Source organism: Hevea brasiliensis, chromosome 2, assembly GCF_030052815.1.
Source record: "Hevea brasiliensis isolate MT/VB/25A 57/8 chromosome 2, ASM3005281v1, whole genome shotgun sequence".
NCBI lineage: Eukaryota > Viridiplantae > Streptophyta > Magnoliopsida > Malpighiales > Euphorbiaceae > Hevea > Hevea brasiliensis.
The window spans coordinates 14601305-14629215 of NC_079494.1; the positions used below are offsets into that span (position 1 = coordinate 14601305).

At 33.2% G+C, this 27911-nt stretch overlaps 2 protein-coding genes across 7 annotated transcripts; one reads left to right on the top strand and one right to left on the bottom strand.

Moving 5' to 3' along the window:
• Nucleotides 1-17357: 17357 nt before the first annotated feature.
• Nucleotides 17358-23396, top strand: LOC110640361 (RNA-binding KH domain-containing protein RCF3). 5 transcript variants are annotated; one of them, XM_058134566.1, is made up of 9 exons: nt 17358-17516; nt 18877-19607; nt 19823-20248; nt 20356-20616; nt 21245-21568; nt 21821-21900; nt 22050-22161; nt 22804-22964; nt 23107-23396. In XM_058134566.1, the coding sequence occupies exons 2-8, from the start codon at nt 18882-18884 to the stop codon at nt 22945-22947; spliced, it is 2073 nt and encodes a 690-aa protein (XP_057990549.1). In that variant the 5' UTR covers nt 17358-17516; nt 18877-18881; the 3' UTR covers nt 22948-22964; nt 23107-23396. The 5 variants fall into 5 exon arrangements, with proteins under 5 accessions (XP_057990549.1, XP_057990552.1, XP_021647336.2 ...); XM_058134569.1 differs by having other exon boundaries at nt 23205-23396; XM_058134576.1 differs by adding an exon at nt 17605-17917 and having other exon boundaries at nt 17421-17516; nt 18891-19607; nt 22804-23396.
• A 522-nt stretch (nt 23397-23918) lies between these two features.
• Nucleotides 23919-27628, bottom strand: LOC110640362 (amino acid permease 6). Of its 2 annotated transcripts, XM_021791647.2 has the most exons (8): nt 27346-27628; nt 26983-27216; nt 26794-26887; nt 26499-26713; nt 26158-26300; nt 24545-24772; nt 24222-24464; nt 23919-24121 (listed from the first exon to the last, which is right to left on the bottom strand). In XM_021791647.2, exons 1-8 carry the CDS (start codon nt 27458-27460, stop codon nt 24083-24085), a joined length of 1311 nt encoding a protein of 436 aa, XP_021647339.2. In that variant the 5' UTR covers nt 27461-27628; the 3' UTR covers nt 23919-24082. The 2 variants fall into 2 exon arrangements, with proteins under 2 accessions (XP_021647339.2, XP_021647338.2); XM_021791646.2 differs by having other exon boundaries at nt 23919-24464; nt 27346-27626.
• Nucleotides 27629-27911: the final 283 nt, after the last annotated feature.

The following is a 27911-nucleotide window of genomic DNA, read 5'->3' on the forward strand; positions in this document are numbered from 1 at the left end:
GTCCTATTCTTACCGTTATTACCGTTACATATTATCATACTATTATTTATTTATTTATTATTACTCCTTTTTTTTACATAATTATTCTATCGATCACACTGAAAATATATGTCTAACTCCAATTTTTGACTCTAGGTCTCACCACTCTAAATTTTAATATCAAGCCTCTGTGACATTATCCTCATCTTGCATATTTATATCTCTTATGTTGACTTTTATCCAACTTACTCCTATTGATTTTGCTTCTTTATCTGACAATACAATTCAAGTTACCATAGCATGCTCAACAGTTACTACCTCCTTTGGTCGCACACCTCACCTAATTTCCATTATACTGTCAACAACCAAAGGGGTTCTTATGTCATGCCTTAAGTCTTGTACTTTTGGGTTTCATAACTTAACAATGTTCTTCCTAATGCCATCCTTTTCTACATTCTCTATCCTTTTTTTTTTTTTTATCTCGTTTACCCTTCCTGGAACCACATTCACCTCCTCGGTATTTTGGCTCTATTCTTCCTAATCTTATCCTACTCTGTTTTTCCAGTTTATTCTTTAGCCAATTCTTTTTATCTTACCCAAATCTGAACTTTCACTCTTCCATCCTTTAGCTCTATTTTCTTTTTGACCCTGATTGTCATATGAGAAACTTATACCTTTCCACTATCCTTACCATGTCATCTATACCTCAATGTTACTCAGAATTGATCCTCTAACCACCCTAGCTAGACTTCTACTGGCATTCAGGCTATCTCTCCTACTGCATTTGAATCGCACTCCATATATATATATATATATATATATATATATATATATATATATATATATATATATACATATTCTATGATTTATCAATGCTAACTTTTGTCATTTTTCTTTTACTTTATTTGGAGTATACTTTAGTCTTAAGCATTAAGAAGCTAAGGATGAACTGAGGGAATAGCAGTCATACTTCTCTTGTGTGATCTCTATTCTTACCCTTTTAGACTACATACTACCCACTACTACCTTAGGGAGGGGATCTATAGCAACTCTAATTTTTCATATCCATTTAATTAGCTGAAACTTAAAATACTAGGTATCCAAACCCGTCATTCAATTTAAAGGCTTACATACATCTTGATCTTACATCTTATAATTCCTACATGGAACTTGTACCCTCTCTAGAACACCTGAGCTAACAACTCTCTATCTCATGCTACAATCCCATCTAGGACACTACTCCATAAGTCATCATTATCAGTAATAACCTTCGATCCCTTGTGAAAAGATAGGACAATACCCTAACTTACTCCAACAAAGGTACTACATTTACCACCTTGCGAAAACCATGTCAAATTAATGACTCTCTTACCATATCATAGCTCTGTAAATCATCAATTCATAGTTCCAACCTTCCCTAGGTAGTAGGGTTGTACTTAACACCTTGTTGATACACACAAGATATACTATTCTCACTAAGCTCTGAGCAAAACGTTTGTAATACTGCAAAAACCATCCAAAATTTCATACCGAAGATCAGATGGTCTCACTCTATAGATGTCACATTTACTTTACAACTAATCCGCAACCTCTGGTCGAATGGCAACTCTTGATGTAACTCGAGCTCATGCAAGGGTAACCGAGTTACTGACTCTAGTTACCACCCAACTGTGACCTTTTGATATTCTAGCTCTAGATCCCTAACCAGGAATTCCCTACTCCTCTGCAGATATAGAACTCTGTTCTAGCATAATTGTACCAAAACAAAGGCCATCCGCAAACACCCTCATTATAGAGCACCACGGGGCTGCATGCAGCTCTACATAATAATCTCATGTCGATACTGTAATCTACAGCTTACAGAGCAGACATCGAGAACACTGTATAGTTACTATGATACGTCCTGACAGACTAGGTCTCCTAATCTCTTATCTCTCTTAAATCTACTATTATCATAAACTTAATCTGAATGGGTTATCCATTGACGACTGCCAGCAGTGGTATCCTCACCCTTATATATTGCAATTATACTATCAAAACTCACCTTTATGTACTCGTGCCTAGCACCAAATAGGCACAACACTTAGACCCATACTGATAGAAATATAGTGTTTCTTAGAGAATGTATTTCCATGGCAGACCTCAACATGTCTTCTAACTCTATTTCACACTTCTATGTACTTCACAAAACTAAGGTGCTAAACTGAAGCACTCTTATATTAACTGTGGAATAACAGAGAATCTAGAAACGAAGAATTACAGAACAAAAGATGAAACAGAATCCTATACTTCGCACGTGACAACTCTAGGTGCATACTTTCCCATGAATCTAAAGCCTAAGCTCTGATACCAACTTTGTCATGACCCAACCTATGGGCTAGACCTGCACTAGGACCTAGGCCAGCCTAAAGCCCCCAAGGCCGGTAGTAAGCCTAACTATTTCTCAACCCAACTCTAAGGCCCATTTGGGCCCAATTTCAAGAATTCAACCGAACAGAGTCCGACCATAAAATGGACCATTCAACGTGGAGTTTTTTACTCGCCCGACTTGTAAACACAATATATAATAAATTGGGGAGCTCAGCTCACCCTCCACATAATCAAAATTTCATAACTCAAATAGGAGCTTAGCTCCCTCATCCAATCCCATCATGCATACAGTTAATAATTTTACAGGTCTAACATAACTTTTATAATACAGGCCCAAAATAAAAATAAGTGCTTCTAATACATGCGGAGTCTAAAATTTAACTCAATTGTACAAAATACATTAAATACTATTAATGGACATGCGAAGAAGAAGAGCAAGTTAGCCACAACAAATAATCCTCCCATAGCCTGGAAAAATAGATGAACAGGAGTGAGCATTCAACTCAGAGAGTAAAATACCAATTTTAATCATAATCTCTATAACTATCTAAAGCTAATGTACCCTGTGGAGTGAAATGCAACATCATCATAATTTTCATATCATAACAGCAAAAAGGCAATTTGGAGTACTCACACACCCAACACTGTCAAGCAATACATAAATGGGAGCTGATCCCCTATATAACCCTCATAATCCAACCTCTGCCAGTGAGTGTCTCTCAAGCTAGACTTTCGCTTAATAAACCAAATGCAGGGTCCCAGCAAGTGTCTCTCAAGCCGTGTCTACCCCGAAGGACCAGGTCCCAGCGAGTGTCTCTAAAGCCGTGTCTACCCGTCCTGTCCATATCCAATATCATACCACAAGCACGCCACGCACACACACTGCTCTAAATTACCACAAACAACATCTATGGCACTTCAACAATTATGAATGCAATATAAAACGTGCCTAGTGTTTAACTACATAGATACATATTTATAAGTTATGCATGGGTATGCTTGAATATATAATAATATCGAAATTACAATTAAAATTAATATTTTACTCATAAACTTGAACTGAGGTCACTGCGGTGGCTGGGTGGAGGAGGAAGGCTGTCCCGGCTCACCTGACAATTTCATTACAATTATTTAATATATTTGACTCAATACAAGTTTAGAAAAGACCAAAGACACCCTAAGTTGTGCTGAAAATCTGGCAGAGTCTCCCCTATACCTATGACCTACCCAACCTGCAAAATGGTTCAAATAACACTTCTAAACTCAACCCATATCTTATCATCATTATATGGCCCCTCTTGGGCTCTCCAAACCAAGCAATAATTACAACATCAGACAACTCAATTATAAGACTTCAAAACTAATATTTTTTAAAAACTATCCAAACTAACTTTAAAAATTCTATAAACCTGCCCCGTGGTCCTTAACAATATTATAAGGCTATTGCAATAGGAATCGTAATTTTTTTATCATCCACGAATATTTTATAAATTTTATTCTAACCCAGTACAAGGCAAAAATTGAGTAATGTAGAGTTCGAGTTTATCTATGCTAAATCTGACAACTGGAACGCGTCCAGAACGTCTGAAAACGGTGGGGTAGCCTATAATCTTGACCCGGTTCTGAAATGGTTCTAACTGCTTATCTGCTCGGCCCGAAATTGCAGATCCGAGGGACGATCGAATTTTCACGAAATGAAAGCACATACGCGAAGTCCACAATATCAGGGTTAGAATAATAATAATAATAATAATAATAATAATAATAATAATAATAATAATAATAATAATAATAATAATAATAATAATAATAATAATAATAATAATAATTTGAAAATTAGGGATGTTACATTTTTCTCTACAATAACACACACACACACACACACACACACACACACACACACACACATATATATATATATATATATATATATATAGAGAGAGAGAGAGAGAGAGAGAGAGAGAGAGAGAGAGAGAGTGAAAAAAAAAATATACTACAACAATTTGTATTTAGATTTTTATATAACATCAATAATAAAAAAAATTACCACAAATAAAATTATGCACCTTTCTTTATCTACAGCCAGAGAGGGAGAGTAAAACAAAGAGTTAGTGCTGGAATTCTTTTGCTCAAATTTTTCTCTACAATAACACACACACACACACACACACACACACACACACACACACACACACACACATATATATATATAGAGAGAGAGAGAGTAAAATAAAAAAGAAGTGCTAGAATTTTTTGCTCAAAAATTTGCTGAAGAGCAAATAAGAGAACGTTGGGATGTATTTAAATTGTTGCATCTTGAGGAGTAGTCATTTCAGGCAGCTAGATGCTACCCATGATTGAGTCTAGCTGCCAGAGAATCTCACAAGCACTGCTAGCACACTGCACGAGGGAATCTTGTCAGCCACATCACCCAGTCGCTACCCTCGGTAGCATCTATCTGCTGCCCACCAGACACAAGATAGCACGCAGCGCGAGGAATACGGTCAACTTTCAGTCGTTACCCTAGGTAGCGTCCGCCTGCCGCACCACAATTTTTTGATTATTTTTTTGACTCTTCAATACAATGGTTAGTTTTTTAATTTTTTTCAAACACATTGATGCTATTATTAGTTGAGTCTACCACTCTTTCTCTTCCAGATCACCAAATCCTATCCCTTTTTGATAAATATTTTCTATCCCGCACCCTTTTGGTAATTTTTTTTAATTACACCTTTTGGTAAAATGCCCTAGATCTGAACTTATTTTACTAATTTAACATGATTTGAAATCTTAATAATAATTGAGCAAAAAATTGCATCAAATGTACTAAATAAAAGAATAAAATAAAAGTATTTTTATAAATTTATTTGTCATATTTTTTAAATATTATATTGCTTCAAAAACTAATATATATAAATGTATAAAGGAGAGGAAACATTGAAATTTTCAAAAATACCCATAGTAATTTAATACTGTTACAATTAAGGATTAAATTTAATTGGCTATTAAAAAATAAAATAAAAATATTTAAATTAAAAAATAAAATGGAAATTGTAATTTTATTAAAATTAATTATATATAGTTGTCCACATTAGCTAAACAAGTAATTCTAAATCAAATAAAATTCTATTAATGAATCAATTTTATAAATTTAAGTTATATTTTCATCATGTAAACCACTATTCCTTTAGGTATGTAATCGATTCATTCTCTCCATCCATACATTGATATGTGTTCCTTCTGCAAATTGACCATGTGATCAAGGAGCAAAATATGATGGATGTGCTTGGTATCGAGGACTATTACTTTCTCCCCGTAGACAGGGTTATGCTACTTAAGAAGGACAAGTTCGTTTCTTGATTTCTTTTAGTTACAGTTTTCTTTGGTAGATGATTATTGAATTACATGGATGTCTTTATTCTTTCATAGGGAATGTCGTGACGAGCTCAAGGAGGTGATTTCCAACTTGATCTTTACTTCTTCTAGATGCAGGGAATTGTTGGAAGATAAACTTGAATTAATTGCTATTATGTGTTGAGTTTATCTAGATTTTCAAGTTCAATGTATCTAGATTAAGATAAGTCATATTTCTGTTTTAAATAGCCTTGTATGTCTTGATTTTTAAGAGTAGAGAAGTTTCCAGTTTACGATATTTCTTCTCCCAACAAAGTGGTATCAGAGCACTATTGAGAAAAGATGATAAACACAGGCATGTTCCCCTTTCAATTTTCAAAACTCACCAAAGAGAATTATGAGAATTAGTGTATTAGAATGAAAGCATTGCCGGGTTCGTATGATGCATGGGAGATTGTTGAAAAGGGTTTTGAGTAGCCTGAAGGTGAAGGAGCCTTGTCTCAAGTAGAAAAGGATGCTTTGCAAAAAGCTCGGAAGAAGGATCAATAAGCATTAACGTTGATTCATATGTGTTTGGATGAAGGCATGTTTGAGAAGATTTCGAGTGCAATGACCACGAAGCAAGCGTGGGAGATTTTGTAAAATTCTCTTAAAGGAGTTGATAAGGTGATAAAGGTTCGACTCCATACCTTGAGAGGTGAGTTTGAATCTCTCAAGATGAAATTTTCAGAATCAGTTTTAGATTATTTCACTAGAGTGTTAACTGTGGTGAATCAAATGAGGAAAAGCTAAAAGATTCTCGTGTGGTGGAAAAGATTTTACGGTCACTCGATGAAAAATTTCAATATATTGTTATTGCTATTGAGAAATCAAAAGACATAGAGACTATGATGATTGATCAACTGATGGGTCCTTTACAAGCTTGTGAGGAAAGGATGAACGAGAAGGAGCCACAGCCTCAAGCTCTTATGTCAAAGCTCTCATTGAAAGAAAAAGATAATGGGAGTGAATCTGTCCAAGCTGGAAGAGGATGAGGCCAAGTACGTGGTCTAGGTCATGGTAATTATCGTGGCCGTGGAAGAGGAAGGTTTGATAAGGGCTCATCCAACTTTAAAAACACATATCAAAAGTAAGGTGCAAGAGGACATGGCAGAGGCAATTGGAACAGAAGAGGTGGATCAAAAGCTAATGTGCAGTGTTATAATTGTGAGAAGATGGGTCATTATGCTTTAGAATGTACAAATGCATCTACAGCTATCAAAGATGAAAGGGCTTATTGTACAAAAGATGAAGGAGATGAAGAATCTGCTTTATTATTAACATATAATACAGGAGAAGAAAAAGAATAAGAAGCATGGTTCTTGGATTTGGGTGCAAGCAATCATATGATAGGCAAGAAGAATTTATTTTTCATTCTTGATGAATTTGTGAAAAGTAACATTTCTTTTAGTGATAATGCCAAAGTAGCCATTGAAGGAAGAGGTGACATTCTTATTCAAACAAAAAATAGGGCACATTAGTTCATTTCCCAGGTGTATTATGTGCCAGCATTGAAGTCAAATATTTTGAGTTTGGGGCACCTTATGGAGAAAGGATATGAGCTAAATCTGAAGAATCATGCACTTATGATACTAGACAACAAAGGCAATCTAATTGCTAAAGTGACAATGGCCAAGAACAGAATGTTTTATTTGAAGATCTAGTCAGATTGTGTGAAGTGTTTGAAGGCCTGCACATTAGATTCTTCTTGGATTTGGAATTTGAGAATGGGCCACTTGAATTTTGATAGTTTGAAGCTGCTGGCAAAAAAGAGGATGGTGCGTGGACTTCCATTTATTGATCATCCACATCAGTTTTGTGAAGGATGCATATATGGGAAGCAATTCAGGCATAGCTTTCCAAAAGAATCATTTTCAAAAGCATAAAAGCCACTTCAGTTGGTGCATGCAGATATATGTGGTCCCATCAATCTAGCTTCTTTTGGCAAGAACAGATACTTCTTATTGTTCATTGATGATTGTAGTCGCAAAACATGGGTGTATTTTTTGAAGGAGAAATCAGAAGCCTTTGAATCATTCAAAAAATTCAAAGCACTAGTGGAGAAAGAAAGTGGCTATTTCATTAAAGCCTTGAGAATTGATCGAGGAGGAGAATTTACTTCAAATCAGTTTAATGAGTTTTGGGAATCCCATGGCATTCGTCGTTTCTTGACAGTTCCAAGATCACCTCAACAGAATGGAGTTGTGGAGCGCAAAAACAGAACAATTCTTAACATGGGTCGAAGTATGTTGAAGAGCAAACATATGCCTAAAGATTTCTGGGCTGAAGCTGTTGCTTATGCTATGTATCTGTCTATTTGTAGAACTTTAAAAAGTCTACAGAATGCTACTCCACAAGAAGCATGGAGTGGATGGAAGCCAACTATTTCTCACCTAAAAGTGTTTAGCAGTATAGCTTATTCTCATGTTGCAGATGAGATGAGGACTAAATTGGATGATAAGAGTGAGAAGCTTGTGTTTATCGGGTACGAATCAAAGTCCAAAGGCTACAAGCTTTACAATCCAAGGAGCAAGAAGACAATTATTAGCAGGGATGTCAAGTTTAATGAAGATGATTTCTAGAGATGGGAGAATCAAACTAATGATTATAGTTTTCTTCCTTTGTTTGATAATCATTCAGATCAAAGCAGAGTTGATGAGCAGATTTTCACACCTCCAGGCACTCCAGTTCAAGTTCGTAATGATTTAACTCCTCAAAGCTCCTCCGAAATGCCTTGAAAGATAAAGAGTCTACAAGATATTTATGCAGAAAATGAAGAAATTCAGGATTCAGCTCTTTATTGTTTTTTTGCAGATGCAGAGCCCATAGATTTTAAGGAAGCAATGCAAGAAGAAAAATGGAGAATTGCAAGGGATGAAGAAATGAATGCAATTCAGAAAAATGGCACATAGGAGTTGACAAATCTTCTAGAAGGAAAGCAGTCTGTTGGAGTAAAATGGATTTACAAAGTAAAAAAGAATGAGAAAGGTGAGGTGAAGAAGTTCAAAGCTTGTCTTCTGGCAAGAGGATTTAGTCAAAAGCCCGGCATTGATTATGATGAAGTGTTCGCACCTATTACTAGGTTAGAAACTATTGATTGATCATGGCATTAGCAGCTCAACACAAGTGGAGAATTTTTCAAATGGATGTAAAATCAGCATTTCTGAATAGGCACTTGGAAGAAGAAGTATATGTAGAGCAACCATTTGGCTATGTTGTGAAGGGGCAAGAGAATAAAATGTTAAAGTTGAAGAAGGCATTGTATGGGTTAAAACAGGCACCCAGAGCTTGGTACAACCACATAGATAATTATTTTCAGAAGAAAGGGTGCACAAAGTGTCCTCATGAATATGGCCTTTATGTTAAGGTAAAGGAAAATGGTAATTTGCTGATTGTTTACTTGTATGTTGATGATATGTTCTTTACTGGAAATAGTCCATTGATGTTTGAAGAATTCAAAAAGGAGATGGATGAAGAATTTGATATGACTGATATTAGGCTCATGTCATATTATCTTGGAATTAAAGTACAACAATCTGATGATGGCATTTTTATTTCTCAAAAGGCTTATGCAGAAAAGATTCTGAAGGAGTTCAGCATGGAGAATTGCCAATCAGTTTCTACTCCTGTTGAATGTGGAACAAAGCTGTCTCGATATGATGATGGTGAAAAGGTGAATCCAACCTTGTATAGGAAGCTTGTTAGAAATCTAAGGTATTTGACATGTACCAAGCCAGATATTCTTTATAGAGTTGGTCTCATCAGTTGATGTATGGAGGCACCAACTAACATGCACATGAAAGCTGCTAAAAGAATTTTGCGCTATGTGAAAGGTACAATGGAGTATGGTTTGTTTTATTCTGCTAACAATTTCAGATTGCTTGGATATAGTAACAGTGATTGGAGAGGAGATATTGATGATCGAAAGAGCACCACAGGTTTTCTATTTTTCATTGGTGAAACTGCATTCACTTGGAGTTAGAAGAAGCAACCAATTGTGACTCTCTCAACTTGTGAAGCTGAATATGTAGCTACAGCTTCATGTGTTTGTCATGCTATATGGCATCGGAAGTTATTACAGATGTTGCAAGTTCCATAAGAAGAAGCTATTGAAATTTTTATTAATAACAAGTCAGCCATAGCATTGGGAAAAAATCTCATTTTTCATGACAGAAGCAAACACATTGATACCAGGTTTCATTTCATTAGAGAGAGCATTAGTAAGAAAGAGGTGAAACTGAAGTATGTGAAGTTTCATGATCAAGTTGCTGATATTTTGACCACGGCACTGAAGTTTGCAAATTTTTCCAGACTAAGAACTCAGCTTGGGATAATTAAAATTCAAGTTTAAGGAGGAGTGTTGGAAGATAAACTTGAATTAATTGCTATTATGTGTTAAGTTTATCTAGATGTTCAAGTTCAATGTATCTAGATTAAGATAAGTCATATTTGAAGGCATGGAAGCATGGATTTAAGAGCATTAGAGCAATGAATTTTAAAATTTATTCTAGGGATACATGCACCATACCAAATGAGTTATGTGCCTAACCAATTTCTAATGCCCAAAAGCATACCAAAACACATTTTAGCATGCATTAGATGTTCATTTGCCATTTAAAATTGAGAGTTAAGAATTAATTCATTAAACCATAGCTGATGGAAGAAATTAATTCAACTAAATTTTAAGGCGCTAAATCAAACTTTTTTACTCCTTTGGGTGCTCCTAGGACTCCAAATGTTGTCCTTCTAGCTTATCCACCACAAGTACACCAATGGTAGCCCCAAAATTGACTTTAAAATCTTGCCAACCACTTGAACTTGGGGTTTATGCTTTAATGATGGTGTAAGGATGTATAGGGGACTAGAAACAGTTTCTAACAATTTTTCATTCAAAGGAAATCATGGTATTTCCTTTTGAATTAATTGAGATATGAAGAAGGGAGAAAAGAAGCCTTGTTGCCGTCCAAAATTTACTTACTTGCTTGCCACATGTCATGCTAGGATTGAATCTTACTTTTGGAAGACTTAATTTTATTAAGCCACTTGTCAAAGCCAAATTTAATCTTCATTTTATCATCTTTCATGAATGAAAGACAAATGGCAAGCTTGTATGGTGCCATGTGTCACCATGTGAAAAGACCAATTTGCCCTTATGTATATCCTTGAGTTCTTAACCCAAAATTATTATATCTCTTCTTCAAATTAATTTATATCATATATATAAATTAATTAATTAATTAATTAATTAATCTCCATTAATTAATCTTATAATTAAATTCATATTTAAACCTTTTAAATATAAATTTAATTTGTATTATGTATCCATTAACCTAAATTTGGTTCCACGTCATGCTAGGTACTTTGTAATCTTATTGCAAACCAAACCTATTGAATTAATTAATTAAACTCTTTAATTAATCAATTAAATCATAATACACTTGGTGAATTGCTTGTGTAGATGTGTGACTCACTAGGCTCATTGCTAATTAGCAATGAGAAATGATATTAACTCTTAACATCATTAGACCTCTTTCTTACCATAAATAATTTCTCTAAATCATTATAGGTATCTCATAGACCACGGTTGACACCTAACATAGCATGCCATGGCCACCCAATCAGTAATAAGGGATACCTTAAATGAACCTTTTAATCATATGTTACCATGCACTAAAATATCTCCGTTATAGAATCCTAATTCTAGCTGGAGTCATGGTTAATGTCAAACTCCATATGTTATGAATATTATATTATATTTTAATTCTAATTCTTGATTAATCAGACTTTCTTGTTAGAAACTCTTTTCAGACTAAGTCCATCTGTCCTGGCCAAGAACTTGAATCATCAAGAACAATTAAATGAACATAGGATTTTATCCCTATTTACTTAGGGTAATAGATTTTATCTTGATTATTAACTATCTCCATATATAACTAGTAAGAGCCAACACATGCCCATATATACACACACAGTATGAGTATGAAAACAGTATCAAACTCAAACCACCTATATACAAGATAACTGTGTTATCTCAGGTCTAAATATTATATGCACTGATATGATATATAACAATGCATTGACAAAAGTAAACTCTACATGATTGTCATAAATGTCACTAGTTCGGCCTACTTATCATATATAAACGCCTATCATATTTGTTATGTGGCATGAGACTCACTACTTCAATTTATTAATATCTCATTTTAATACTTTGGAAACAAAAATGATTATAATCTTTCTGCATAAATCATGTCATTTGTGAAGTATCCTCGATTGTGAATTAATTTATGATAATTTGTACTAGAAATACTGTCACTCATATTCTTAACAACTTAAAAATAAAATTTCTAATAAAATATCAATGAACATTTTCAATTACACATAAATAGATTATGTAAACAGAAAAGTGTAATTGTCTTTTATTAATAAAAATATGTACAAGATATATACAAAATTATATGCTCTAGGCCATATTACTAACAATATTTCTGTTTTAAATAGCCTTGTATGTTTTGATTTTTAAGATTAGAGAAGTTTCTAGTTTACGATGTTTCTTCTCCCAACAAGAATTTCCAGAGCGGCAAGAAATCTTGGAATATTTGTATCAAGATTCGGGAGAGAACTTGCTGCTTCTGCTATTGCATTATGCAACAACTGTGGAGTGAATCCTAAGATTAAGTAGCAGTTTGCTTGTGATTTTTATTCTTAGTTCTTACTATTGGTACTTCTTTGATTTAGATCATACAAAAGCTTTCGGCATGTACGACCAAGTTTGGAAAGAAGATTGAAAGTCTAGAAAGACACTGCTTCTGAAAATGGCATTGTCTTGAATTTGTTGGAAGATGCTGTTGTTTTTGCTGAGGTAGGAGCTTGTTAATCCTCTAACAAGTACAAAAGAGTCTAAAGAATATAGATGATAAAGATGTTTCCATCAATAATGATTTCAGGACAAACTGGATGTCAACCAGAAACAGTAGCTACAATAATCTTATAAATAAGCTAACTTGGAAGATACTGAACCCGAGGAGGAAACCCATGTTTTTGCCTGAGGAGTTGAACCCTTATGAGCAATTTAGTATCTAACTGAATCATTGAAGCAAGAAAAAAAATATAGAGATGATGCTGCTACTGCTCTAGAGGCCTTTGAATCAGCAGCTTGTGCAGCAGTACCTATAGGAGCTGCTGTTGAACTCCCAACATCCAAATCTCAGGACACTGATTAAGATTATCACAGTGGTTCTAGTCACCTGGGAAGAACCACGTATGACTTAGATGATATGAAAAATCTCCAATAATGAATTGATATTTGAAAAAAAAAAAAATCCATCCAACTGAACTTACAACTTAACTCTGAATCAGAAGGTGAAATCATCTCAAAAAATTGGGAAGGAGCAAAAACAAGGCTGGGGTAATAGATAGGACACCATCTACTTTAAGGTCAGATTCTGACAGGAACAATCCATCACCAAATCAATAGGACTTTGATTCTTATATAAAGCATAATTCTCCCACAAATGAAATCAAAATATTGGACGATACAAAGCAATTGGAGAGGAATATAGCTCAGTTGAGGATGGTAATAAGTCTCCATACAGATCCTCAAAATAGATTCTATTGAAATCTCAAGTTGATTTGTAACTAAATCTAATGCGTCTTTTTATCTTGCATTTGGAGCATATTAATAATAATTATATATGTAAAAAATGGTGTCGAATGTGTGAATAGATAAAAATATTTTCATTTATATGTTAATTATAATATTAAATTTTAATGCTACAAATTAAAAACTATAAAAAGATTTTCAACAATTAAAATAAGAAATAATAGAAGTTAAAATAATTAATAGTTATTTAAATTAATAATCTATCTATAATCTATATATCTATAACTTATAATATATTTAAAAGGAAAGGGAGGAATAATGGAATCGAAAAATATAGGGTTGAGCATTCGATCCTAACCGAACCGAACCGAACTGAATTAAATTATAAAAATAGAATTTTAAATTTTAGAAATCGAACCAAACCGAAATGGGTGAAAAACCGAATCGAACCGAACCGCTCTATTTTCGGTTTGATTTGATTTAAACCGATCGGTTTTGATTTTTGATTGATTTTTTTAATTTAGACTTGATTTTCAAGTTATTTGGTCTAATTTTGACTTTGGTTTGAACCTAATAACCATTAGTCAATGAAATTAAACAATTAATATATATATAATTAAATATAATTCATAAATTTCCCATAAAAATAAATCAATTTAAAAATTGATTCGGTTCGATTTGAATATATAAATTATTATTCGGTTCGGTTTAACTAATTTTTTTCTCTTTAAAATCAAATCGAATTGAAATAATTGAAATTTTTATAATGTAAAATCAAACCGAACCGATTGAATTTTAAAACCGAACCGATTGAACCGAATTGACTTGATTTGATTTGATTTTTCAGTTTGAATCGAATTCTGCTTAGTCCTAGAAAAATATATATTTTTGAATTTGATACTAACAATTTGCTTTCTATTTTGATTGGTTAAAAAATAATATTAAAATTTATTATTATTTATTATTGGTTAAATTTAATATTATAAATTTTAATGCCATAAAAATATAATTAATAGAAAATGTATATTATTAATCTTAGAAATAAGAGGGAAAAATGGTTTATTTACTATAATTCTATTCTTACTTAGTAAACTTTTTTTTTGAAATAAATCATTTGTAACAAAAAAATTCAATTGAATTCTAGTGAAATCATGCTTGATTTTTGCTTCTTTAAAAATAAAAAACTTTTTAACTAAAAAATTTAAATTCTTTCACTTTAAATATTAGAATTAATAAAAAAATCAATTTAATTAAATTTTTGTAAAATTTTACATTTCAAATAAGGAAAATATAAAAATACTTTAAAAATTTCAATTTAAATAGGGTGATAACCAAGTATATTAGATCTAAAATGTATATATCGATGCTTAAGTTTTATTTATTGATATTTATTCTAAATTAAAAATTAAAATAATTTTTCAAACATATTTTCATAAGCCATATACAAATCATTATTTAATTATTGAAATTTTTAAATTTAAATATATTAAAATTAACTTAAGACAATTTTAATAAAATTTAATTAATATCAATTACGATAAAAATTAATGACTCATTTAAACATAATTTATTAGTTTTTCCAAACAAATTCCATCCTTTTCATGAGTTTATAAACAAATCAAAATTATATAATTTTAAGTGATACTTCGTTTATAATAAAAATAATGTAAAAGTATTATTTAATTATTTTTAATTTTTGTAATTTAAATATATTAAATTCACTTCAAAATAATTTTAGTAATCTCTAAGTAATATAATCAAAGTAATATTTTTTAATAACAAACAAATCTCTAAATAATAATAATAATAATAATAATAATAACTCACAGCCGCATATACACAAGAAGGATATAAGAATTAATTAAATAAATTAGCACTAAAAAATAAATCTTTTTCTTCAAAAAGAATTATTCAATGCTTTTGAAGTATACATGATCTCTAACTATATATATGTAAGATTTATTAAAATTAAAATTATATTATGATTAAGCTAATATATGTTACTTTTACGTGAAATATTGGATATATTTTTATAGACAAAAAAATTTCGCGCTACGACCCAATTGAGATAAAAAATGAAGTTTGTGGTAGTAGTCGAAGGCAAAGATGATATGAACCAGTATAAATATTATAATATTCTACCATCTTGCTTTTTTGATTATGATGAAATTTTTTCTTTTATCTTGTTTGTGGACAGAGATTTACAATTAAATCATGTAAATTCTGTGTATTTTTTTTCTTATATTATGTGATTGTGTGATTGTATATGTATTAAATTTATGTGCCTGCTATAATGATATATAATTAATACAGATTTAAATATATCTATAATTAAGTTATATAAACAATAAATTTATAATTTGTAAAGGATTGTATTGTACAATTTATGTTGACTATTAGGATTCAAATTCTAATAAATAGATAGACAGGAACATTATCGATGGAAATTTATAATTTTTATCATCTTTAATATTATTATTAGTATAGTTATTTAATAATAAATGAACATGCTTTTTATGACATTCTAATATAATTTTTTATGAGATTCTAATATAATTTATCTTTTTATGATGAAATATTAATAAAATCTTTAATATTATTTTATAACCTTATAGGATGATAATTAGATGATAATATACGACTTAAAAAAAATTTATTATAAATATAATAAAGTTTTTAAATTAATAAGTTATAATTTGTAAAATTAACTAAATTAGTATTATAATTAATAATTTACTTTAAATAATTATATATTTAATGCACATAAACTTCAAAAACTATATATGTATATAATTGATAAGGAGAATAATAGGATTACTAAAATATTCATGCTAATTTAGTATTATAATAATGAATGACTATATTGAAAATCAATATATTTAAAATAAAATAGGATATATTTAATAAATTATATCAATTTTTTCTAAAAAAAGTGTAAAAATAAAATAGTTAAAATTTTATTACAATTAATGCACTAAATATAAGAGATTATTACTGTATTTTTTTTAAAAAAAGCACAAAAATAATAATTATTCTTATTATTATTACGAGGAGTTTTTTAGCTAAAAAATTATTTTTTTTTTATTTTTGAAATTTAAAATTTTAAAAAGTTTAATATTATAAATATTAATACTATAATTTTAAGAATTTTTATATTTAACATATTAACAAACTCAACTTGTAAGAAAATAAAAAAATACAAATGAGTAAAATATAATTACAATAATTTCGTTGTAATAATAAATATAATTTGTTATTAAAAATTAATATATTATATTAATATTATATTATATAAAATAAAATGATGATAAATTTACACATAAAAAAAATAAATTATGAATACGCATAACAAATATGAATTAATAACATGCAAATCACGTTAAAAGAAAAATAGTATACTCTTGAGATATGGTATGTGTAATTTATCTTGGCATGGAAATTATATAATTTACTTTAAATAATTATATATTTAATGCACATAAATTTCAAAAACTATATGCGTATGTAATTGATAAGGGAGAATTATAGGATTACTAAAAATATTCACGCTAATTTAGTATTATAATAATAAATTACTATATTAAAAATCAATATATTTTAACCAAAATAGGATATATCTAATAAATTTTATTAATTTTTTCTAAAAAAGTGAAAAAATAAAATAGTTAAAATTTTATTACAATTAATGCACTACATATAAGAGATTATTACAATATTTTTTTTAATATTACAATATTTAAAAAAAAATTTAAAAATAATAATTATTCTTATTATTATTACGAGGAGTTTTTTAGCTGAAAATTTATTTTTTTTTAATTTTTAAATTTAAAATTTTTAAAAATTTAATACTATAAATACTAATACTATAATTTTAGGAATTTTTGTATTTAAGGGACTAACAAACTCAACTTGTAAGAAAATAAAAAAATACGAATGAGTAAAATCTGGGGTGAACCGTTTTCGAAATCCAGCCGGGCTTTCTAAGGAAAACCGGTTCACCATTTTCATCGCAGAGTGGCAGTGACTAACCACAGAATATCTTTCCCGTTGGACGACATATCGCAGTGCATATATAAACCTAGTTTTAGCGGACATCGTGCAGGAAAGCTACAACTATTTTCATTATTAGCGGGCGACATTGATTTGCTGCTTTCACAAGTGCCTGTGAACTGTAAGTATCCTACGTTAAGCAAATCATCAATCTTTTTATTCTTATTTTCTTTATTCTGAATCGTTCACTGTTGATTCTGGTTGCTCAGAGTGGTGGAGCAAAACCCTTACATTCATCTTTCCTCAAATTCCCTGCTCTCCCTCTTCCCATACTTATCATTTACTCGGAAAAAAATGGGAACTTATTGCTTCTTTATCGGTTTTTGTTATGAAAACTAGTATCTTTCCTCGAAACTTGTTAGGCCAAGGTGGTGGTAGTGTGAATAAGAGAATTCTGTGGAATGGGACTTCTGGGTTTCTATGTTCAAACCTACCTCAGCTTATTTGTCAAAGTACCAGGATAAAACATTTTGTATTTTTGTGGTTATTGAGTGGGAAACATTTTACAAAGATAAAATTTAGGTGGGTTTTTTTTTTTTAATTTATTTATTGAATTCATAAGATGGATTGTCTTGTTTCTTTTGATAGATTGAAGTTTGAAACTTGAAGGGTTTTGCATTTTGGATCCTGTTTGGCCTGCTTGGACGAAATTGAAATATAAAAATACAGTCTTGTTCATTAGCATACTGAAATATTCCTCTATCGTTAGGGGTTAGGGCACTTAATCTATCTCTCATAGAAGCTTCCTTCAGTGTCTTCATCTGATCATAACCGGAGTCAGTTTTTGTTTGCAATGTTCCTTCATTAATTACTTTAGATTATGTCATCTGTGTGAGGATATTCCTTTCCTTCGTCCTTATCTCTTCTCCCCCCTTTCCTCCCTTTTTTTTTTTTTCAATTTTTTGCAGCTGCATTCATCTACTGTGTCAAATGTGGATACAATACATGAGATTTCACAGTATTGTTGATTAATTCTATAATAAGTACTCCTTTTCCCATCAGCTCTGTCAAGTTGTCTGAATGTTTCTCAACAGTGATAAGGAGCTGAAAGGCCCATTACTTTAATTCCTGTCATTATTTGACATTGCTGCTAAATGAGCATTGATGGCTAGCCTTTTTGTCATTTTAAGCGTGCAGGGAATGATGTATATGCGGTAGTCAAATGAAATGTTTGAATTATGAATATAAGGATTTTAAAACCTACCATAGAGGAGCTAGATTTTGCTGCCAGTTTAAACACTGTGGGATATAGCTCGGAAGTGGAGTTATTATCACAACTGTTCAAGCTATATGAAAACTAAACAAGTCACTCTACATGAAAAGTCATTTAGTTTATAAAATTGAATGGTCAAATTCATGTTGGGCTTCAATATAGTCTTCAAGGCATTCCACATTTTTTTTTAATTTTATGATTCTTGATCCATCATTATTTTCTTCGTGACATTTCTCTTGATTTTATTGTATTCTTAATGCTGTGCAAGTGGCAATGAAACAGGAGGGCATGTCTACTGCATTGACACCTTCTAAGAGGCCACATGATAGGAACCTTACTGAGACAAATGGAAAAGGAAGGTGGCAAAAGACAGCTGGCCTTAATTCCCCTAACCAATCCATGAAATCCTCTAGTAATGGTGTAGTTTTCCGAATACTTTGTCCTGCTTTCAAAACAGGTAGTATTATTGGGAAAGGTGGTGCCATCATATCACAAATCCGTCAAGAAACTGGTGCAAAGGTCAGAATTGAGGAAACTGTCCCTGGATGCGATGAGAGGGTAGTTGTTATTGTGGGTTCTGATAAGTATATTGAAGTCAATATTGAACAGAATGGGGAGGATGGTGATAAAAATGCAAATGTGGCAGAAGAGGGTGATGAAAAGAAAGACAGTGGTGAGCACAATGAAAATAAAGAAATAGTTCCTGCACTTGATTCATCAAAGTCTGTAAAGGAAACATCATCCCTGCAAAAAGCTTTGTTACTTGTTTATGAAAGAATAGTTGAAGCTGAACCAGAGAAGGCTGGGGGGAATGAGGAAGATAACAAGCCTTCTATGTCCATTTTGAGGTTACTTGTGCTTTCCAGTCAAGTTGGATGCCTTTTAGGAAAGGGTGGAAGTGTAATCAAGCAAATGTCAGCGGAAAGTGGGGCACAGATTCGGATTCTCCCTAGGGATAAACTCTCTATGTGTGCATCACCTGCTGATGAACTAGTTCAGGTAATCACATATTGCATTTTATCATCTGCATCTTCATTGGTGACGGAAGCCACTTAACCCTTGCCAGTCAACTGTGTGCATAAAAGTTTGCAATTCTATGGCACGTAGATGAGAATGAGAATGTGGAATGCAAGTTCATGTGAACTCTGATTGTTTCTCGTTTGCGTGTTTAATAAATTCTCATTTTGCCATGTTATTGCATGATTGTTCTGCAGATCACAGGTGAGGTTGATGCTGTGAGGAAAGCTCTTCAATCAGTTACTCAGCAGCTTCTGGAGAATCCACCCAGGGATAATGACTCTCTCCCTGCCAATTCTCAAGGACCTTCTTTTCATTCAGTTGGTCACCCTCTTCCTAGGCCAGAAGCATATCCACCAACATACCATTCTTTTAATGCTTGGGGAACAACTTATAGTGCTGGACCTCGCGATTTTCGTGAAAGTGGTATCCCCAATCGAATGAAGCCTGCTTCAGATATAATAACCTTCCGCTTACTTTGTCTTGATGAGAAGGTAGGAGGTATCATTGGAAAAGGAGGAACCATAATAAAAACCCTTCAGCAAGAAACAGGCTGTGATATCAAAGTTTTGGAAGGGGTTTCTAATTCAGAGGATCGCATTATTCTCATTTCTGGTCCAGCGGTATGGTTTGCCTCCTCTTTAAACTGCTAGAATGTAATAGACTTTATTAGTTTTGCCTTCTCTTCGCATTCATTTATATTATGATGACAACCAATCAAATATTGTAGCACCCAGATGATAGGATATCGGCTGCACAAGATGCAGTTCTTCGTGTACAAACCAGGATTGCTAGGGCTTTACCTTTACCCGATGGCAAAGAGAAGACTGTGATTGCTAGGCTTCTTGTCTCCTCAAATCAAATTGGTTGTCTCCTTGGTAAGGGTGGTGCCATCATGGCAGAAATGAGGAAGTCAACTGGGGCCTATATTCGAATACTGGGGAAGGATCAAGTTCCAAAATGTGCTTCTGAAAATGAAGAAGTGGTTCAGGTTTGTTCTTTGTGTGTGTCTTGTAGCTTGCCAAGGTTGGCAGTTTTAGTCTACTAAGCTGCCCCATTTTCCTGATACTAATTTTTATCATATTTTTGACTAGTATATTTTAAGGGGGGAAAAAAAAAAATCTGAAACTTGTATCCAAGCATCTTATGTTGTCAATTGTATACTTCAAAATTAGTGTCAATTATGGTTAGAGTAGAGGTGAGTGTCAAAGCACATAGGTGCTTACATGAACTTATTTTTTTATAAATAACATATCAAAAAGGGAGAGGTGATATTCATATGAGTGAGAAAAAGTGAAAAATAGTTTCTTTCATTTTTTTTTTAAACAAATATTTTCTAAAAATCTTAAAAGTGGTATTTTAACAAATTTGATGATTATTAAATACCCTAACAATTCAAAATGTCACATTAGCAAGCTTTTCTCATATTTTATGTATAAAATGTCGTCATCAATAAGGATTCTTTGGCACATGCCTCCTCTAGGTTGCCCACAATTGTCACAGCTTTTGAAGCAGGTGTATACAATTGATACAAGGAAAAAAAGTCATAATTGATACTACTTGGAACAAAGTTTATGATTTTTTGTGTCATTAATCTTTTTTTCATTGTTGTGGTATAGATGAATGGAGAGTATGAAGTAGTTCAAGAAGCACTTCTGCAGATAACCACTCGGCTGCGCAATCATTTCTTTCGTGATGTATTTCCTTCTATGGACCATCCCTCCAATCCTGCCTTTCTGGATCAAGTACCTCCATTTCCTCCATACATGGGAAGAAGGGAACTCTCACCTCCATTCCATGCGTTTCACAATTTTGATGGCATGGGTGGTCCACCCCCACATGGTGGTTTCCATCCCCTTGATGATCGTCCTCCTTTCATGCATAATATTCATGGACCAGGCATGCCCCCACATATATCTGAAAGAAAACCTTGGGGTTCACAGGTATGGTACCATCTCCTTTGCTTTCCAGATTCAATATGGCCTTTCCTCGTGTTTTAAGGTTGCTGCCTATAGAACAAGGCATGTGCTCGCTATCATATGGATTACCCCATTCATCTTTGGCATTTAAAATTAAATTCTTAAAATTCTTTATAGAAGCAAAATTTACTGTTGAAAATATTTTTAAAAAGTAAATTGCACAACAATTTTGTGCAAGCTCTGACTTCACTCTCTCTTTCCTGAGCTGGCTTGAAGGGACTCATTGAAGGTGGTCCACCAGTGGGCATGCCAGACTTTGGAGGACCTCCCCAAAGAAGATTTTCTGGTTTTGGAGAGTATGTGTTGCCATTTTTGAAGTTTCTTTTATATGGTCCAAGGTTTCAACTTTTAAATTGTTGATCTATGATGCCACCATTAATTCTTTTTTTTTTTTTAAATTCTTTTTTTTTTTATTTTTTTTATGTTCTTGTATATGTGTTTGTAGGGTTAATCATCCAGCTGTTATCACAAGCACTACTGTTGAAGTTTCTGTTCCTCATTCTATGGTCCCCGTAATATATGGAGAAGATGGTTCATGTTTGAAACAAATTCACCAGGTTTATTCTTTGTTGTGTGCTCAATTTACAGATTATAAAAACAAGTGTACAATTAAATTGTCACCTTGTACTGTTTAATCAGTGTGTGCATATATTGGGTGTACATTGCACACAATTACATACACGAGTGATAGAGAGACAGTGTGAGAGAGGCATTTTCTAATGAGTGAATCATGAGATAGATTTTGTATGTTTTCCAAGTCTCAGTTGGAGCCATAAATTACCTGCCTAATCAACTTGAAAGAATTACATGCTAGGGATAGTAATGTTTCTTCAAAATAACTAAAGATGACAATTTATTGTAGAATTAAAGGTGTCAGGGTATCGGATTTGAATTGATTCTTACTTACTATGGCATGGATACTAGGTTTGGCTTTAAATGTTCTATCAAAAGACAACAACCTTCTCATGGCCTTACTTATAATTTCTTACAAAATTAAGTGAGCTTGCAGTAATGCCTTCATATCATATGTTTAATACATCAATATAATTTTTGTTAATGTGGTGTTAGTGGTTTATTTTAGTTAGCGATTATCTTGACCAAAAAGTTGTATTTGATATAATCTGAATTAGTATTTTCTGTCTTTATCAAAAGTTTCTAAATGTTCTTTGTAAAATCCATTACGACCAATTCTGCTTCAGATTTCGGATGCCAAAATTACAATTACTGAGCCAAAGCCTGGAGCAACAGAAACTTTGATTATAATATCTGGGACACCTGAACAGACGCATGCAGCTCAGAGTCTTATTCAAGCTTTTGTGATGAATGAAAGGGAGTCCACTTAATCTATCTTTACATTTAGGTAATATTTGTGAACACCTCCCATTCCCCCACCCTGGGCAGGCAATTAAGATAGAGCATATTCACCTGCTCCCTCTTATTGTATAGATAAGATATTTTATGATTGTTAGTTCTTGTTATTTTATGTTCTATCTATTTTACAGTTCATGATTGGAAGAAAATAATTGAGTAATTGTTGATACTTCTCTGCTGAAGATTGGAGATTGCTATAAATCTAATTTGGCAGTTTTTGTAAGTACAGTGAAACCTGTCTTAACTTGGTGGTGAAAAGATGACATTGAGGGACGGCATAAGTGTTCATTCTCTTAGGAAGAAAGACAAGTGATCAAAATGTACCTTTGACGACCATGAGTTATCAAACAATACTTAAATTTTGATATTGTTTGGGGGATGAATTATTAGTAGACTGCAATGAAATTTAATGATTTAATGATTGCTCATCCTGTTTATGTGCATATTTGTGCTTACCAGAACATTTTCACTATGTTAGATCAACTCAATATAACTTTTTCTTACATGTCCAATGAAGTTACCTCGTTAATCTTCATATTTTTGTAGCTGTCTCATCCTTGCATTTAGAATTCTCAAAACATGTAACTTGAGTCCATATTTTTCTGAGGACAATGCCCTTTTTCTTTTATTGGCTGGTAGTCTATCACATGCCTGCATGCATGTGTTATCCTTTCCATTGTTACACCATCCGCAATACTGAGTAGCAATGTTTGTTATGAAAAGGGGGAAAAAATAAAAGGAAAACAAAATAGCAATGGTGAATCAAATGGATTATTTGATAACGCCTATCAGAGATTTATTTCATAAATAAATGACCAATTCATGGTAGGTTAAGATTTGCATGCAAATTGGGGGTTTTGCTAGTACTTGGTTGTATTAATGGCTACCAATTATTATTCTTACTTTTATATCTTTTGGTCTGGTGATAAGGTTCTTGGAAATATGAAGAAAGCAGGCTTTACTAGTTGTAATAGATTGAAAATGGAGTATAGGTAATGAAAATACAGACATGACCTATCTGCTACTGAATAGTTTTAGCTTGTTGCTGAGTAAAGGTAATGGATTATTGCTCAGATTGGAAGGGCTTGTAGGCCTTGAGAGAGATCACTAGACCTTCAATTGATCCAGCTGCAGCAGCGAGTGATACTACCAAGCAGGCAAAAGTGAATATTTTCAGCCATGACCATGTGAAAGAGAATTTTGGAATTCTTGAACGTGCAATGTACATCTCAACTGGAAAATATACCGTCAATGGCCAGAAAGAGGCTGCTCCGATGAGACCCAAGAAATCGTTGAAGAATGGGAAGATCATAGCTAACACTGCTGTCACTATAACATATAGGGTTCTCCACACCAATCTGAACAAGTTGAGGTAATACACACCATAAAAAGGAATGTAAATGGCGTGTTCTCTTGTTATGACCTTGTTCTCCGGCCACCTTTGGTGGCAGTTTCTCTCCATAAAACTGAAGATTGGCTGGGAGAAAACCTGGTAGACATTTGAATCATCTTAGATGACCATCAATGTAATTGGCAGAGACTAGAACGTGTCCTTAGAGAAGCTTATACCTGGTAGGCACCGATGAGGTGGACGGCAATGCATACATTGGCGAAGTCGATCAGCCAAAAGGGTTCATAGAATCCAAAACCAGTGAGGAAATTGCCTGGTGCATCATTTCCAAATGCTGCATAACCAACACAACCACACAGGACGTAGAACAGGGTGGTGGTTAGGATGCCAACAAAGGATGCCTTCTTCATGGCTTTGTTCTCAGGAGGACTTGATTTGATGGTATCCTGCAATCAACTCACTTTCATCACTTCATGTGTGAGCATTATTAATTGAATTTGCTTGTTATCCTCTGTCTAACCTTGACCTAACTCTCAACTTTATCATCTCTTACACTAACATGTAGGATTATCCTATTTTTTGGACCCCAAATGTGACAGCAGAAGAAAAAGAAACTCATTAGAAAGTTCAAAAAATAAAGCAACCCCAGATGAGACAAATTTATAGCGGAGAATATGATGATTAGTTCCACCGGGAGTGATGCAAGATTGAGAAAGGTAGAAAAGCTGCAAAGTGGGCTCTTACCTCTTTCTCAAAAGGCAATATCATTCACTGGGCCAAATTTTGGATTGTGGTCCATGCTCCATTTTTAATTTGGTCCATAAAGAATCTATAGAAGACTAGAACCCATTAACTACACTGCAAGTAAACCAATCCTAGGGAGAAAGTCTCCTTCAGATCATTCGTCCCAATCTTTCCTTAATTTGAAAAATTTGGAGTGTACTGCTGCAATGGTCCTTGTCAGAACAGAGTAGCCACGCTAGTAACAAGAAATGACATTGGTTTAGAAATCCATAGGGCTGAAGATCAATCAGGATTTGATCTGGTCTGGCTTGCTAGTGGTAGGGTAGGGACCCATCATAAAGGCCCTTCTGGCCTTCTCTATGTCCATAAGCTCTGTAAGGGCTAATATGCAAGGGAACCTAAGTTAAGTGTACTCAATTCAAATACTTCTACTCTGATATCTATAGTTGTGGGGTTCGTAATTTTATAAATATGAGTTGCTAGCCTCACCAAGATAATGCAATTCATCCCATCATATGTTCGAATGATAGTGTCTATACACAATTATAATGGACAAATATTAAAAGAACTGCGATATCTGGGTCTAAGATTTTTCTCGTTTTGACCAAATCTAATAAACCAAGCTAGTATCATGAATTAAATTTAAAAATTTATATTGTATTATAAAAAACATAAATGATATTTCCTGCAAAAAATCATTAGTTTGGTCTATATCCAAAAATATAAACATGGTTATAGTCTAATTAAACAGGAATTTTCCTCTTTCACGGGACTGTTTCTTAATTAAAACACCTAAAATACTTGAATTTTATGTTCCTTTATAAGAAAGCAGCACGCACTAAAGCCCAAGCCAACATCCGGCAGACAAAATATTTAAAATCTAGAGCATAGCAGCAAGAGTTGGCACGCATTTCAATTTTCAAGTATATATCATGCTTGGTCAAGTCTACACGCGCCTGGCTTGTCCATTGGCTGAAGGTATAGCTCTCGATTTGGCAGAGCCAGTTACCCCAATCCCCCATATGCAGGCAGCATGGCATGTTAAACAGAGAGATGTAAATTATGTACAGGGTATTGATTGGCTTGCCTGTATCTCGATAAGAACGGTAGAGTAAGCATAAGCAAAAGCTATGTCCCCGATAGCTTGGAAAGCCTTCCACACCTTCTGTGCTGCTGTCACGTCCACCCCAACTTTAGTTCCTGTTAAGCTTGTCCTTGCATGTCCCCCTCCTATTCCACATTCGCATTCAAATATCTTATATTAGTTTTGATTAGGGAAATTTAGACCCAACAAAATAGTATTTTTGTTTAATGGGTTTGTTTCACAGCTATGTAGCAAACTCCAATTCTGCTTACAACAATCTTTAATGGGTTTGTTTCACGAGTACGTAATAATTCAATTCTAAACGCAGAGGTCCCCTAATTTACCTGCTACTTTTGCTAGGGAGAGTCCGAGACCTATTGAAGAATAGGAGAAAGACATGAGAGCTGCAAGAATAGAGAGCCATGAGAGCTTGTGGAAGTTTGGTATTTGGCTGAGGATGATTTGGATGCAAGCAAAGATGATCATGTAGGGATAGTTTGATATATTGCACTTTTCATGATGTCCATGTTTGTGGAAACAATTTGACCTCTTAACAGCCCTGACAAAAGTAAGAAGCAAGTAATTAATATAATTAGAGTGATGACAAAGAAGCTTTAGATTTTCTTTTAAATCACTTACACCATGCTAATAGATGCCGTAATAGTGTAACCTATTGTGATTCCTATGAGGTTCACATACTGAGCCAATCCACAGAGGTGAACTTTCCAGCCTCCTGGTATATGCCAAGTTAAAGAAATTGGCTAATGAACAATCAGAGATTTATAAGGGATTCATGAGCAAATTACATACACCCATAGTACTATTCACCTAAGTTGGCTCTCACAGCGTCCATGTAAGTGTAGTTTCTTTTGCCAGTAACAGGATCAGGCGACCTGTAGGAATCGGCGAGAAGAGTAGAAGTGAAAAAGGTTATGAATGAGAACGCCGTGAGAATAACTGGCCCAGCCACCCAGCCCAACTGGGCTATCGCCCATGCTAGTGACAGCACTCCTGACCCAATCACAGCGGTGATGATATGAGCACTGGCAGTTACCCATGTCCCTTCAATAACAAGAACAAGAAAAGGAAGGACCATCAATATGGAAATGGCATTTTGAGAGTACAAGAAAAGGGGAAAATTCAAGATTCTATTGTCATCTTAAAGCATGAAAAGAAAATATATCTATATACCAGTTCTTTTAGGTCGACCGTCATCATCCAGGTTCTTGTGAGTTCCACCGTTTTCATTTCCCTCGAGGTCTGCCTGTTCCAAGTACATGCTGTTGTGTTGCATCTCTCTAGCCATCTCTCTCTCTCTCTCTCTATCAATTTGTGTGGTTGAAGTTGTAAGGAGGGACAGAACACTGAAATAAAGTACTAATTAAAAAGAAGTACTGATAAGGGTGTTTGGCTGTTAAATCAAAATAATTAACGGAGTTGGCGACTACACAAGTCGAGCAGCAGTGTTTCTTTGTGCTAATATATATAACTGAGCCCCAAAAAGGCCGTTACTTCAGTATATTAATGAAGATAAGAAGGGAAAAGTATAAAACCCTTTTTATAAGTTGCAAGAACGGAGGACCTACAGACAAATATAGACAAACAAGGTTATCCTGTATTGGAAATTCAAACCCAATTTTAAAATTCAAATGTTAAAATTAGAGAGACTAATAAATTATAAAGAGCTCTTAAAGTTCATAAACGATAAAAAGTATCAAAATTTATAAACAAACTTATGAGAAATGACCTAAAAAAAA